We start from the raw sequence: 12,695 nt of genomic DNA on the forward strand, positions 1-12,695 counted from the left end.
GTAACTGTTACATTTGTTCACTTCCTGCTTTCCTAATATAGTTTTTATAATTTTAATATAAATGTTTTAATATAATTTTTAAATTTTTAAATTTTTAAATTTTTAAATTTTTAAATTTTTAAATTTTTAAATTTTTAAATTTTTAAATTTTTAAATTTTTAAATTTTTAAATTTTATCCTGACTGACCTTTTTTGCAGTACATTTAGTGAGTGAAGATTGCTTTTATAGTTATTACCCCATATTTCCACACAATAAGTAAGATATGGTAGAACCAGAGAGCAATAAAGAGTGTGAAGTGATTTCTGATTGAGAACAAATTTTGCTTTGTTCAATATTGTTCAAGTCACTCCAGCTTATGGGGTCAGTTTTGGGGATTAATAACAGCGCCGTGATGTAGTTTATTTGTCACAAAACATAATAGCACAAGCAACACAGTTGTGGTGCATGTTGTGACAAATTTTCACACTTTTATGTGCAGCGGTTCAGGAGAAGAAAAGTTGGATGTCCTCATTTTTTTTACACAATTATGGCGTTTGACAGCGTAGCAGCGTGACGCATGCGAACCCATAATTTTTCCTTTTCTCCTGAGGTTTGCAAACAAGAAACAAATTTATTTTAATCCTCTTAAAATGTCATGTTTTGTTTTCTTTGTCTCTTCAATCCTGTTGGTCACAATTCTTAGTGTTTTAGTGTCTGACTCCACCTTTTATGTTATGAATTATTGCAAAATGTGCTCATGTATGGGGTCACTATTGTGGTTTGATACAAAGAGTCCGTGCTGCTTGGTTGCGAACACGTCTGGTTCTACCATATCTTACTTATTGTGTGGAAATATGGGCTAATAACTATAAAAGCAATCTTCACTCGCTAAATGTACTGCAAAAAAGGTCAGTAAGGATAATTCATAATGCCGCCTACAGAGAACATACTAACTCCTTATTTCTAAAATCACAAATACTTCAACTTGCTGATATAGTTCATCTTCAAACAGCTAAAATAATACATAAGGCTAAAAATAACCAATTAGCTAAAAATGCCATCCAATACTTCTCTACAAGAGAGGAGAAATATGATCTCAGGGAAGAACTACATTTGAAACACTTATATGCTAGGACTACGTTAAAAAGCCATAGCATTTCAGTAAGTGGAATCAAACTATGGAATGGATTGAGTAAGGAACTCAAACAATGCACAACGATGAGCCAATTCAAGAAACAATACAAGCAGTTGATGTTTCCAAAAAAAACCTTAAACTGTAGTATGAAAGCAGGAAGTGAACAAATGTAACAGTTACTGATTGTAAAAGTACCAGATGGAGGGGTAGGATTTAATAAGCTTTGCTTCTTCCTACTCCTTTTGGACATGTGGAACTGTGAACTGATTATGTGATGCATTCAATTGTAATCTGATGCATGTTCTAATGAAATAAAACCATTACCATTACAATTACCATTTTTTACCTTGAGAAATTTGTGCAGCAAAAAGGCAAACCAGTTTGTCAGCATCTTCTCCGCCACTGACTCTGTTCTGCAAGACAAGAGAATGGAGTGTCATTTGAAAGTGGAAGACATCCACTGGAGAACTTGTGTGCCCCCGATATATTAGATATATTATTATATAATTCAAGAAGAAGAGCCTAAAGACATAACATGCGGAGGGAAAATGGCATCCTGTCTTGATTGCTCAGAAGAGCGAGAGTGTCTAGCGTTTCTATTTCTTATTTGTGTGCAGTGCCATCAATGTGCAGGAGTGGCGGTTATGCGTCGCCACTCAACCGCTTGAACATGTGCCCAGATGTCTCCACATGCCGTGTTTGTTCCTGTTTAATGAGCACGTCTTCAGGTTGATGTAGCCTTGTGGTGAAGAAACGAGTCATTAAGCTTTCAGCAGGCCGGCCTCACTGGTGCCGGGAAAACAATCTTGAAATAACCAAAGATACGAGAGAGAAGGTGCCGGTGGAAAAAAAAACAAAAAAAACGGACGAATATTTCATAAGTGGCACACAGAAGATAAGCGAGACTGACAAGGACTCTGCCGTCTCTGTACTTGCTCTCCTCCATTAGGTTCTCATCCTGTTCCAGTCTGCCCTTACTCTTCTTTCCGTCACTCTAACCGTCAGTGTCTTTCACCTGTCTGCTCAGGCGCCCCGCGTTTCAGGTTCAGAATGGCGGTTTGACACCGCTGTAGAGAGGAGAGCTTGCCTGAAACTGACCTAGTTACTCATCCATCAGATGTGCATGGACTCAGTGCCTGGACTGGAAAGAACAATGCATGATGAATTATCTATGCTGGGAGATAAGCGGTGCTGACCGGATCGAGGCAGTTTTGAATCCAATTATGGCTCACGTTAGAATATCCTACATCGTAACCGCTTCTTTAAAATTGATGACGTCTATGATGAATTCATTCCTTCACTCATTTTCTACTGGTTTTTCCTCACAGGGGTTGTAGGGGGTGCTGGAGCCTATCCCAGCTGTCTTCTGGCGAGAGGCGGGGTACACCCTGGACTGGTCAACAGCCAATCAACGGGCACATATAGACAAACAACCATTCACACTCACATTCATACCTATGGACAATTTGGAGTCGCCGATTAACCTAGCATGTTTTTGGAATGTGGGAGGAAACCGGAGTACCCGGAGAAAACCCACGCATGCACGGGGAGAACATGCAAACTCCACACAGAGATGGCCGAGGGGGGAATTGAACCCTGGTCTCCTAGCTGTGAGGTCTGCGCGCTAGACTGCTGTGCCGCCCCGTCCATGATGAATTGTTTTTGGAGAAGGCAAGACCGGTTGAGGTGGATTGTGGGGTAAGGGTCCACAACAGCCACGTTCATATGAAGAGTTTTTCTCTTTACGAATGACCTTTCCGAAAGCAATGGTATCCATGGAAAGGAATATTCCAATCTCTTGTCTACATGCGCCGCTATAATCAACCAGAATAGTCAATGGGACATGCGCAGTAAAGCGTAAACATCAACATCACGAGATACCGACTTCCTCGAGTTTTTCTTTCACTTGTTGGAATAGTTTTTTGTTTGTCCAGTCTTGAAATTTAGTTTGGATCAAAACAAACTTTGATGAATTTAAACATTACAAGATCAAATTCAATCTTGCTAATATTTTATAATTAAACTTGGGGCTGCACGGTGGTCGAGTGGTTAGCGCGCAGACCTCACAGCTAGGAGACCAGGGTTCAATTCCACCCTCTGCCATCTCTGTGTGGAGTTTGCATGTTCTCCCTGTGCATGCGTGGGTTTTCGCCGAGTACTCCGGTTTCCTCCCACATTCCAAAAACATGCTAGGTTAATTAGCGACTCCAAATTGTCCATAGGTATGAATGTGAGTGTGAATGGTTGTTTGTCTATATGTGCCCTGTCCGTTTGAGCGGGTACAAGATAACTGATTGAGATAGATAATCGGATTGGGGAAAGGAATATTCCACCCCTTTGAATCCTATTATATATTCATTCGGATTGGCACTTTTCTTTCGGAATGAGGTGTATACAAAGGTTACATTTTTTCCGTTTGAGCAAATAAACCGAATGCAATTGGAATATTTGGGTCCATGTATACGTGGCTACTGATACCAAAATGACAGTAAAATGTCAATTTGATGTTCTACCATATGTGACGCTTGAGTCTGTTCATGAGCACCAAATTTTCTCCCGCTCCTCTTTTGAGAGAAGCGGCGCTCAATTGCTTGCTTTTGAAGTTGTGGCTTTCATGATGTCATGAAGTAAAAACCTTCCTCATGGACATGATATGTACCCTAGGACAGACAGAAATAAAAAAAAAAGAAGCTTCAGTCGGGTTTTATCCAGTGTTGCTAACATTGTGTCCTCCTGCTGCACTCCTTATCTCTTCTGTTTTAATTGCATTTGAAGGAGACAAAGTTTAGTGCAGAAATTCACCCTCTTTTTCGTATTGGCAAGGTTTACCTCCTTAGGAGCAGTTTTGGGTGGTTCTTGCTCTCCAGGTTGCGTTCGATCAGGTCTGAGAGCAGGTGCTTGAGGATGTCCGTGGCGTACTCCAACCGCCCCTGCAGAGCCGTCATGATAAGCGACGCCACGTAGCCGCGGTCCCGCATGGAGAATGAACGCTGCAACTCCAGCGTGCGGATGAACGTCAGGAGGAAGACTTTGTTGTTCACCAGCTGTGCAAACTGCTTCAAGGCTTTCTCCACGCCTGCCTGTCCACTCCCCGGCACCTGCGTACATCATTTCATCATGCTTGTTAGATAAAAGGGCATGATTGTGTGAACAAGTGTTTGACCACAGACGGAACAGATCATGGAAGAGTGGCGGTTAGTCGTCAGCTGAAATAGAGACTTGTTTGCACTCTAACTTGGCATTGCAATGTGATATGAATTGAAAGGCTATGTTGTTATGTGCCGTCTGGCTATCTTACTATATACCTCCGTCCAAAGCTCAACAATCATCAATATTATTGCTCCGTCTGTTGGATCTGTTGGTGACTGCACCCCTTGACCGCAATGCAAACAGACTATTTCCAATTTACATATAGCAAATTTCCGGTGCACTTGAGTTCAATTCCACCCTTGGCCATCTCTGTGTGGAGTTTGCATGTTCTCCCCGTGCATGCGTGGGTTTTCTCCGGGTACTCCGGTTTCCTCCCACATTCCAAAAACATGCTAGGTTAATTGGCGACTCCAAATTGTCCATAGGTATGAATGTGAGTGTGAATGGTTGTTTGTCTATATGTGCCCTGTGATTGGCTCTAGCACTCCAATGAATGAATGAATGAATGAAATATTGACCTTTTTCTGGCCTGTAAATATTTTTTTGTTGTTGTTATTTTTTGCACAGCTTTTTGCAAAGCGAGTATTATTTTGTTTCCTTTCTTCCAAAAAAGCCCCAAAACCCTTATACCCAGAAACTTAAGTACAAGCTGTGGTTTTATGTTTTTTTTGTCAGTGTTTTTAACTGGCTGTTTAATTATATTAAATTAAATTATCCATAGGTATGAATGTGAGTGTGAATGGTCGTTTGTCTATATGTACCCTGTGATTGGCTGGCAACCAGTCCAGTGTGTACCCCTGGACAGCTGGGATAGGCTCCAGCACCCTGTGCGACCCTCGTGAGGATAAGCGGTTGAAAATTAATGAATGAGTGAAATTTCCGGTGCATAAGTTGCTACTTTTTCTCCCGGTTTGAACCCAATTTATGCCTTAAAAACTGCATTCCCCATGATGCTTAGAGTGCAGCTTCGTGACGTAGTGATGTAGACAATATTCTGACAAATATTAAGTAAGCTTGATCAAGGGTAGAATTACTTCAACTTCAGCTTGGAACACCAACCATCCACTATCACCAACTGGATCGAAAAGGATAGACTACTACTGTATGTGATGAAGAGGGCAGCTCAAGCTAATAGGCTAATTTGCCACATGACAGAAGTCACTCCGAGAGTGACAACGAAAGAGAGAGAGACTGATAAAGTGTGTGATGAAGGAATTACGAGGCTATTCAATTGTGACGCTAAAGAAGACAACCTTGGTGGTTTTAGTTCCCGGGTGGAGGTGGAGGGTACTACTCATTATGGCAAATAATGTGTCATTTAAAATGAACTCATGAAAATGAACAAATGGGACATTATAGGAAAAAATACTGGATATCAAACTCTTGTTTAAAACGACTATAAACATTTGAAAAAGTTTTGAGATGAGATGAACTGGCAGTCACAGTGACTGGTCTGACTGCACTGCTGAGAGCCACCGAGGCAGCAAATTCCGCCAGCTGCTGCAGCATGAAACCAACCCAAGTCATACCACCGAGCTCCAGCTAGCATTTGCTCACGCTGCTCTGTTTGACAGCGCTTTGACAGCCAAGGATACATCGGGTATTGCTGCCCTTCTCTCACCTCCAGTTCTCTGAGCACCGGGTGGTCGTCGATGCCAGGAAAGAGAACCCTCATTGCGTAAGTGCGGTAGTCCAGGTAAGGGATGCCAGCACGGTCCAGGTCGCTCGTTAGCTCGTTGATGTCGGTCTGCAGCTCAGCGAAAGCTTCACAAAGGACAGAAATACATTTAGTTTCATCTCTTAAAAATAATATGGTAATGGTAATGGTTTAATTTCATTTGAACATGCATCAGATTACAATTGAATGCATCACATAATCAGTTCACAGTTCCACATGTCCAAAAGGAGTAGGAAGAAGCAAAGCTTATTAAATCCTACCCCTCCATCTGGTACTTTTACAATCAGTAACTGTTACATTTGTTCACTTCCTGCTTTCCATAATACAGTTTAAGGTTTTATTTATTTATTTATTATTTTGGTTTGTTGTTTTTTCTTAAAGGAGTAGGAAGAAGCAAAGCTTATTAAATCCTACCCCTCCATCTGGTACTTTTACAATCAGTAACTGTTACATTTGTTCACTTCCTGCTTTCTATAATACAGTTTAAGGTTTTTTTTATTTTTTTTATTTTTTTTTATTTATTAATTTATTTTGGTTTGTAGTTTTTTTATATATATTTTATTTATATTTTTATATCCCTAGTTAGACTATTTTTAACGCATTAAACAAATCATAGGACAAAAGGAGCATCAGAACTTGGGCTGATTGACAGTCAATACCAGACTGATTTTGAAGAGCCCATTGGCAACTGATCCCACACAAGCCATTTTTGTGAATCACTACGTTACCGATGTATCCTCTATAGACGTGGGTAACATTTTTATATGACGGAGTCGTAATTAGCCCGTCTGCCTCATCCTGGATAAACGGACAGAGATGATCGAATCCACTATCCTCACCTTCCTTGCACTCCAAAGCCACACGAGATTCCAGATTATCCATCTGCAGCTGCAGGCGCTTGAGAGTGAGGTCATTTTCGTGCGATTTCCGTCTGTAGGCGAGCAGGACGATGACCACCACCACGAGAAGCAGCCCTCCTCCGGCTGTGATGCTCATGATGGCTGGGAGTGTGAGGAGGCTGTCGGACCGGATGTGGACTTCTCCCGGAGAAATATGGAGTCCTCCCACTTGGACCTTGTCATTAGAAGGCAAAAGGAAAATCATATAGTTTAGATATAATTGGAAGTCAATAATCCTTGAATGTTTGTCTGAAACATATTGATTTGAAAACAATCAGGTGAAAATTTGTTTTGAAACAAGGATTCTGACTCAGATACTAGGATATTGATCCTAATCAATAGGGTTCCATGTGAAACAATAACGTCTGAACCAATATTGTCCTAAGGCCTACAAGCTCCTTATAGTATAATTTCTAAAAATCCATATTCAAAGACATATTTCCATATTCAAGGACATACTTCGGTACGAGGTACATTATTTAAAAAAACAAACAAAAAAAAAACTTGGACTGTATTATGGAAAGCAGGAAGTGAACAAATGTAACAGTTACTGATTGTAAAAGTACCAGATGGAGGGGTAGGATTTAATAAGCTTTGCTTCTTCCTACTCCTTTTGGACATGTGGAACTGTGAACTGATTATGTGATGCATTCAATTGTAATCTGATGCATGTTCAAATGAAATAAAACCATTACCATTAGCAGATTTAAGATGCTGTAGTTGGAGACTAACAATACAATGTATTTGGCCAAAGTGATGTGTTTTGTTGTTTTTTCCAATTTGTGCAAGTTCGCCTGTCAATAATTCTACACAGCAGAGTGCTGTTATAATTGGCTAGCTATCCAACCATGAACGACACACAATGACAGACACAAAGCCTGTCACTGACCCACAAAACACACACATACACGACACAAATAAGTGCTGACCCACATCCGTGCAGGACACATCAGATTTGACGACAGACATACACGAGAAACCCGTTAGATTAGACTGACCAGGACTTTGTGCTGGCCGGTGAGGTTGGGCGGCTCGCAGAGTAACTGTGTGTCGGACACTGTGAGGATACAGGGCGTGTCTCCGATCAGCACGGTGTAGTTCAACCTGGCCCCTCCAGATGCTGATGGTACCAGGTTACGGCCCTGCGTTGTCAGGAGATAGAAACAAAATGCTGAAAAATGGCAGACTTTTTTTAGCAAGTGCTAACTTCATTACTGTTGAAATGCATTATCTCATTTTGCAAAATGAAAGCCACTTTGATTTGCTGACTGATACGTAGTTGCGTTGTCAATTAAATGATTACCATGCAAATTTTTTTTCGAAAAATGTTGCAGAACCACAGAATCTGCTTCTGTTGCTAGCAAGGAGGAGCAAAATTAAAAACGACTAGTCATTAGTGGTCTACTCAAGGAGGCTGTTTGCGTAGAGACGTGATGAATAGTCCAAGCAGCCAATTATGTTGTGAGCCTGAAACATGAATGGAAGATGACTTAATGGGATTAGATTTATTGATCCGAGGAAGGACACTTTGATGTTCCAGGAATATACACATCTTTGGGCCTTTACAGTCAGTGGTGATTTAAAAAAAAAGCACTTAAACGGTCAATATTTGTGTTACAGATACACAAGGCCTACTTTTTTATTTTTGGAGTGGAAAATAAACTCTTCAGCATCATGTACTGTAAATGCTAGTCTCCTAGTTAGTCGGCCATCTCTGTGTGGAGTTTGCATGTTCTCCCGTGGGTTTTCTCCGGGTACTCCGGTTTCCTCCCACATTCCAAAAACATGCTAGGTTAATTAGCGACTCCAAATTGTCCATAGGTATGAATGTGAGTGTGAATGGTTGTTTGTCTATATGTGCCCTGTGATTGGCTGGCCACCAGTCCAGGGTGATGATGATATGCCTTTATTCGTCCCTCAGTGGGGAAATTTGCATTGGTGTACCCCGCCTCTTGCCCAAAAGACAGCTGGAATAGGCTCCAGCTCCCCCCCCAACCCCCCCGTACGTCATCAAATGTCAAGCCTTATGAGCAGATAATGTACTTTTAGGATGATGGGAGCACCCGGTTTCTGCTCCAGGATGCCCGAGAGGCTGAGTGGCTCCAGGTAGGGGTTGGGATAGTAGACAAAGCTGGTGTTGCTGTAGGTGAGAAGAGCTTGGACATTGTTGAAAACGAAGCCAAACTCGTCCACATGTTTGATGCTCTCCTGTTGGCCGTTGTAGTCTGATTGCAGTGATGGGGCAAAGCAGCTGATGGTGGTCGTGTTGAGCACCTTGCATACCTGCACACAAGTCAGATTGAAGTTATAGGAGGATAGCCGTCAAAATGACCAAACTCATGTAGACCAGATTGAAATTGTTATTAAAACCATTCTATAATCCTTTATATATATACACGACCGCTCAAAAGTTTGGGATCACTTGGACATTTTTTTTGGCTAGTCATGGCCAGATATGGCTTTTTCTTGGCAGTCCTGCTATGAAATAAAGCATCCTGAAGTGGCCGCTTCACAGTTGATACTGACACTGGTGTTTGACGGCTACTATTTAGAGCAACTGCCAGGTGACGACCTGTGAGGCGTCTTTGTCTTAAACTACACACTCTCACATATTTGTCTTTTTGCACAGTTGTGCATCGTTTTTATGTCCTTGTTAGACCCAGTTTGTGAAGGGAGTAGTTAACAGCATGGTAAGAGATTTTAGATTTAGATTAGCAAAAATGTACATCCTTCTTTGAAAATCATCTGATTCATTTTAATTGTTTGTAAAATGGAAAAAAAAATTGTTTGTGAAATGCATGAAAATGTGTTTTTCTCTGGAAAACAAAGAAATTTGCACGTGATCCCAAACGTTTGAGCGGTAGTGTACTGTTTAAGGTGACTTACTGTGTTTGTCCATAGGTATGAATGTGAGCGTGAATAATTGTTTGTCTATATGTGCCCTGCCCAATCCCCACCTCTCACCTGACGTCAGCTGGTATAGGCTCCAGTGTATCCTCGGATAAGGATAAGCGGCATCGAAAATGGATGGATGGATGGATAAATATCCCAGTTGCCTATAGAGTTCCCTTTTTTTTGTGAAAGTTGCTTAAACTCCTCAAAATCAACCTGACCTTAAAGTTTCGCCAGCTCCAAGCTGAATTCTAATCGTCAAAGCGTTTTTATCTCAGTTTTTGCCCAGAGTGATTTTCAAGTCCTTGCCTTTGTAATTTATTCGTTCGACGCTAAGTTTTTAGATATTTATGATTTGAATTGCTGCCCTCATTAAATTCGCCAGTGACCCTCTTTCTCGGCAGCTGATTTGTGTCAAAGGTCAACTTTAAACCCCTTTCTCTTTCTCTCCTGCTCTCAGATCGCAGTGCTGCCAGCGGTTCTGTCAAACTGCTGTTTTAATTGAGCGGCTCAAATCCCGTACAGTCATCATTAACACACCATTTAATTGGCTCAGAGGGCAGCGCTGTCTACATGCATTAGAGCTCAGTTTGCTCCTTATCTGACATTTTCTGCTTGTTTTTCTTGTTTCACTACGTTTTGTGTGGCTGGTAATGATAACTGTTAGATATACGTCAAGAGGTAGAGTCTATAGAGCCTTCAGACTCCATTGTGGCTGCCTTGGAGTTACAGGGAACTAATATTCTCTACTATTGGAAAACCAGCCACCTTCCATATTGGATTAGGCGTTCACTTCTTCTTCTGTTGTATTTCTAAAGCACATAGAAATGAACTGTTCTGGAAAAAACCCTTTTCATGACCTTCTGCATAACTCTTATGTACAGCTTCATTATTATGTTCAATGGATTATTACAAAAAAATTGAAAAATTGTTCCAGACATTTTTTGACTTTAATCCAAATTTCTGTTTGGTAGCTTATTGTTTTGTAACCAAATAGTTGATTTAACATGGCATTTCTCGTTGTTATGATTTGTGTCAGATTTCAACCCCGACTACTGCATTGAAGAAGCTGATACATTCTGTAAAAAAATTCCAAGTTGACTCAAAAATTTGAAACCTTGCTGCCTTAAAATTTTCATTAAATCTAGCAAATTATTATTATTAAATTATATTATGTTATAATTATTGGTTGTATCAACAATGCAATTCAAGTAATCTCAACTCACTTTCAAATCAGGTTAACAAATCATTTCAATTAATTTCAATTTAATTGTGAGTTGAATTTACTTGAGCTAATTACTTAGACTAAATCAAAAGTGAGTTGAGATTACTTGAGTTCTATTGTTGATACAACAAAAATATTTGTTTATTTGACTTAATAAAGAAAGTTCCCAAAACAAAGCAATAAGTCACTTGAACTTGATCTTTTAAGTTGAAGAAACTTTGTTGTGAGTTGAAATAATTTGCTAGATTTAATCCAAATTTTAAGGCTGCGAGGTTACAAATTTTTTTTTAAGTTGAGTCAACTTAATTTTTTTTTACGTTTTTTTAAGTTTTAAGTTTCTAATTGCTTATGTGGCTGCACAGTGGTAGAGTGGTTGCCGGCCCCACAGCACGGGTTCGATTCCCCGCTCGGGCATCTCTGTGTGGAATTTGCATGTTCTCCCTGTGCGTGCCTGGTACTCCGCAAAAACATGCTAGGTTAATTAGCGACTCCAAATTGTCCATAGGTATGAATGTGAGTGTGAATGGTTGTTTGTCTATATGTGCCCTGTCATTGGCTGGCAACCAGTCCACGAACCACGCCTCTCGCCTGAAGACAGTTGGGATAGGCGAGTACTGCTAACATTGCTGGAGGTAGCTTTATGTCCAGTGAGATGGATTGTTGGCTAAAAATGAATAGCATGCGTATCACCGAGTTAAAAGTCAGGGTTCGTAGGTAATCTCCCACCTGCTTGGATCCCAGCCGACATTGATCAAACGGTAAACAACTTCATCAGAGGTTTAGTGCAGCACATTATTGGATGTCACACTCACATTGACAGACTCGTGGCCGCCATATTTGATTCGAACTCGCGGCTCCTGAACGACATCCAGGTTGGTCCCGGTAACAGTCAGCGTGGTGTGGCCGCTATGTAGAAGGGAAAGAGCACGGATTATTGATCAGAGGCACACAGCATCAAACCGATTCATCCCCATGTTTTAATTAGTGTAACAAACGCAGATGGAGCTTTGTAACCTGACGTTTTCCAGAGAGGCTTCAGGAATAGACTTTGGAGAAGCTGGCAAGGCGTTGCGCTCTTTGTTATTGGGCGGGGGTGCCGGATCAAACGGGGGAAACCAGCTGGCTCCTATTTTTGTATTCAGCCGTGACTTTGAGGCTGGAATAGCAAGAATTCCGGAGCTGCTTGTTTACGTATCTTACCCAGATGAGACTACAATGAACGGAATGCTGTGATCTTGGCATAACCTGTGCTGTGCCGTCGTTTGAGTGTGAAAACTTAAGCACAGAGGAGAATTTCCATGTCCACTCTGACAACGCGCCAAACCTTGTTTGCTGGCACTTCAAAGGCTAGCTAAGCTTGTACAGACTCTTGGTGGGACGAATGCATCCATGATGAGACATCGACAGGAGATTGCAGCTCCGCAAAGCTCGTCCTGTCACTTGGTTATAGGCCGCGTTCTCTCTCTGCAGTCCTTATCTGCAGGGACACACTGCCTGACAGTCCCACCTGAATCTCAATTAAGTGAGGTCTGTTATCTTATGCTGCATTTCCTAATCCTGTTTAGATCTTTTTGACATGAATCATTAACCCTTAGATGCATAAGTGGGTCAAAAATGACCCAGTCAGGTTGTTTTCTTGAAATATCTTTGTAATTAAATTTTTTTTATCATTTCATATTGCAGGTATTCCTCAAAAAACATGTTTTTGATATCATGCCATTCACATTTTTAACTTA

At 40.9% G+C, this 12,695-nt stretch overlaps 1 protein-coding gene across 2 annotated transcripts in view; it reads right to left on the minus strand.

Annotated features, from left to right (window-relative positions):
- The window catches only part of LOC131105943 (plexin-A2-like), a 91,314-nt gene that overhangs the window by 9,128 nt on the left and 69,491 nt on the right, over positions 1 to 12,695 (minus strand). For both annotated transcript variants that reach the window (XM_058054500.2, XM_078798643.1), the window contains 7 exons: positions 11,772 to 11,865; positions 8,886 to 9,125; positions 7,841 to 7,984; positions 6,783 to 7,017; positions 5,887 to 6,029; positions 3,945 to 4,213; positions 1,462 to 1,528 (listed from right to left, as the gene is read on the minus strand). In XM_058054500.2, coding sequence (XP_057910483.2) covers positions 1,462 to 1,528; positions 3,945 to 4,213; positions 5,887 to 6,029; positions 6,783 to 7,017; positions 7,841 to 7,984; positions 8,886 to 9,125; positions 11,772 to 11,865 — 1,192 coding nt within the window. The remainder of the gene's footprint in view (positions 1 to 1,461; positions 1,529 to 3,944; positions 4,214 to 5,886; positions 6,030 to 6,782; positions 7,018 to 7,840; positions 7,985 to 8,885; positions 9,126 to 11,771; positions 11,866 to 12,695) is intronic.

This window comes from Doryrhamphus excisus, linkage group LG18, assembly GCF_037039965.1.
Source record: "Doryrhamphus excisus strain RoL-2023G ecotype Guam linkage group LG18, RoL_Dexc_Guam_v1.1, whole genome shotgun sequence".
NCBI classification, from domain to species: domain Eukaryota; kingdom Metazoa; phylum Chordata; class Actinopteri; order Syngnathiformes; family Syngnathidae; genus Doryrhamphus; species Doryrhamphus excisus.